We start from the raw sequence: 1,685 nt of genomic DNA on the forward strand, positions 1-1,685 counted from the left end.
ATCCACATTAGTCATATAAATGCAGAAATTCATTTATTTCAATTCATATATGCAAATTTTTTACTTTATTTTAATAACTTTGGCGTTTTTTACATCACTTTAAACACCCTGTCTAACATTTTGACAGTTACTTTCCATTTAGCTTCCAGGCAGAAGACGAACATTTGTCACTTGTAACTGCCATCCCTAAATTGGCGCGTCAAGCGCCAAGCAACTGTCAAAAATCCTCATGCCCATACAATTTGTATGAAGCATCCCACAATAACGCGNAATGGAATTTTCATTTTTGACAGAACGTTACGTGCTGAAGTGGGATGCAGAAGACGAAGAGAAAGAGAACGGACAAAGAAGTGAAAAAGGAAACGAGAATAAAAACGAGAGGACCTGAGAAAACGTCAAAATTGATGACGCGTTGATTTGGGTATAGCGCGCGCTGACACTCGTTGGCGCTAGAAAACCAAACGCTTGGCGCGCCAATTTAGGGACGACAGTAAAGCTTGATATACATACAGTTCAATGCGAGCGTGAGCGTGAGTTTTTTATTTTGGCCAATATCTTCGTTATTACTCAACTTTTTGCTATAGTTGAGACATGAAAAGATATAGAATTAAAATATCTTTCAGAATTATAGAATAAAAACTAATTCAAAAGGCATAATATGCCTCTATGTAGAGAGCAAGTCAACTTTTGCATGCGATTATTGCCTGTCAAAAAATCACCTCATGTAAAGGCAGCTTAAGAATGCACAATGCTGCCAAATTTGGGTGAGAAGCAAGGCTGGAAACAAAGTTCGTTTTTAGTTTATTTTAACTTTCGAACTAGGTCTTTCATTCCTTTTGATGAACTAGTTCAATGCACGAACTAGTTCGTGAACTACCCAACTCTGCAATCGATGGTAATGAACTATCGACAGAACTGCTATGGTACGTTTTCCAACTCTAATTTTCTTGCTATTTCAGTTGTATGCATTAATTTTCTGATATTTCTGTGTAATAAGGTTTAAAAAATTGGCAAAAGCGGTGAACATTATCTGTAAAACACATAAAAACAAGATGCTGAGAGACAAAATAACTTTAATTGAGCGTATTAATAACACATTATGAAACTGGCCCCCTTTATCTCAAGTCCTATTGGTATATTGAGATCAATAAAATTGTGAGAAAGTATATCCCTAGAGCTGCTGTTACCGCAGCTGCAATGAGAATTGCAATGGGTCGCATAAGGAACAAAAAAATTTGGCTCTACTTCGATCGGATATCGGATTATGCGGCGCGCTGTAAGAACTGCAAACTAAATTTGTCTTGCAAACATACTTCAGCAAACTTGGTCCGTCATTTGTATTACAAGTAGGTCGTGTTCATTTAATATATTGCTCAAATACTTCACCCATTGTTGGTGGCTCCTTTTTACTTGTCCTCAGGCACCATGTTGACGCGAGCTACTACGGTGCAGAACGTACTGGGTTTCTAAAGCAAAAGCGCGGAAGAATTAATCAACGTTCTGAAGTTGGCCTACAAGTAGCATCTGCGTATCTACCGCCGGTACTATCTGCAACTGATCCATTCGATCCACTTGCGGTAATAAAACAAGAAGTTGTCCCATTAAAACTTGTACGTTGCAATGGATCCGATGAAGATGCTGAAGACCACGAAGATGCGGTATTATTCTCATACAAAGCGTCCATA

The 1,685-nt window shown here is 38.2% G+C and overlaps 1 protein-coding gene across 1 annotated transcript; it reads left to right on the top strand.

Annotated features, from left to right (window-relative positions):
- Positions 1-903: 903 nt before the first annotated feature.
- Positions 904-1,658, top strand: LOC108356394 (uncharacterized; the record flags this gene model as incomplete). The annotated part of the gene is made up of 2 exons (XM_017607507.1): positions 904-1,346; positions 1,421-1,658. Coding segments are annotated over exons 1-2 (387 nt in total), but the record flags the coding sequence as incomplete, so codon positions are not given.
- Positions 1,659-1,685: the final 27 nt, after the last annotated feature.

Source organism: Rhagoletis zephyria, unplaced genomic scaffold (assembly GCF_001687245.7).
Source record: "Rhagoletis zephyria isolate East Lansing unplaced genomic scaffold, Rhagoletis_zephyria_1.1 Rzeph_scaffold_58526, whole genome shotgun sequence".
NCBI lineage: Eukaryota > Metazoa > Arthropoda > Insecta > Diptera > Tephritidae > Rhagoletis > Rhagoletis zephyria.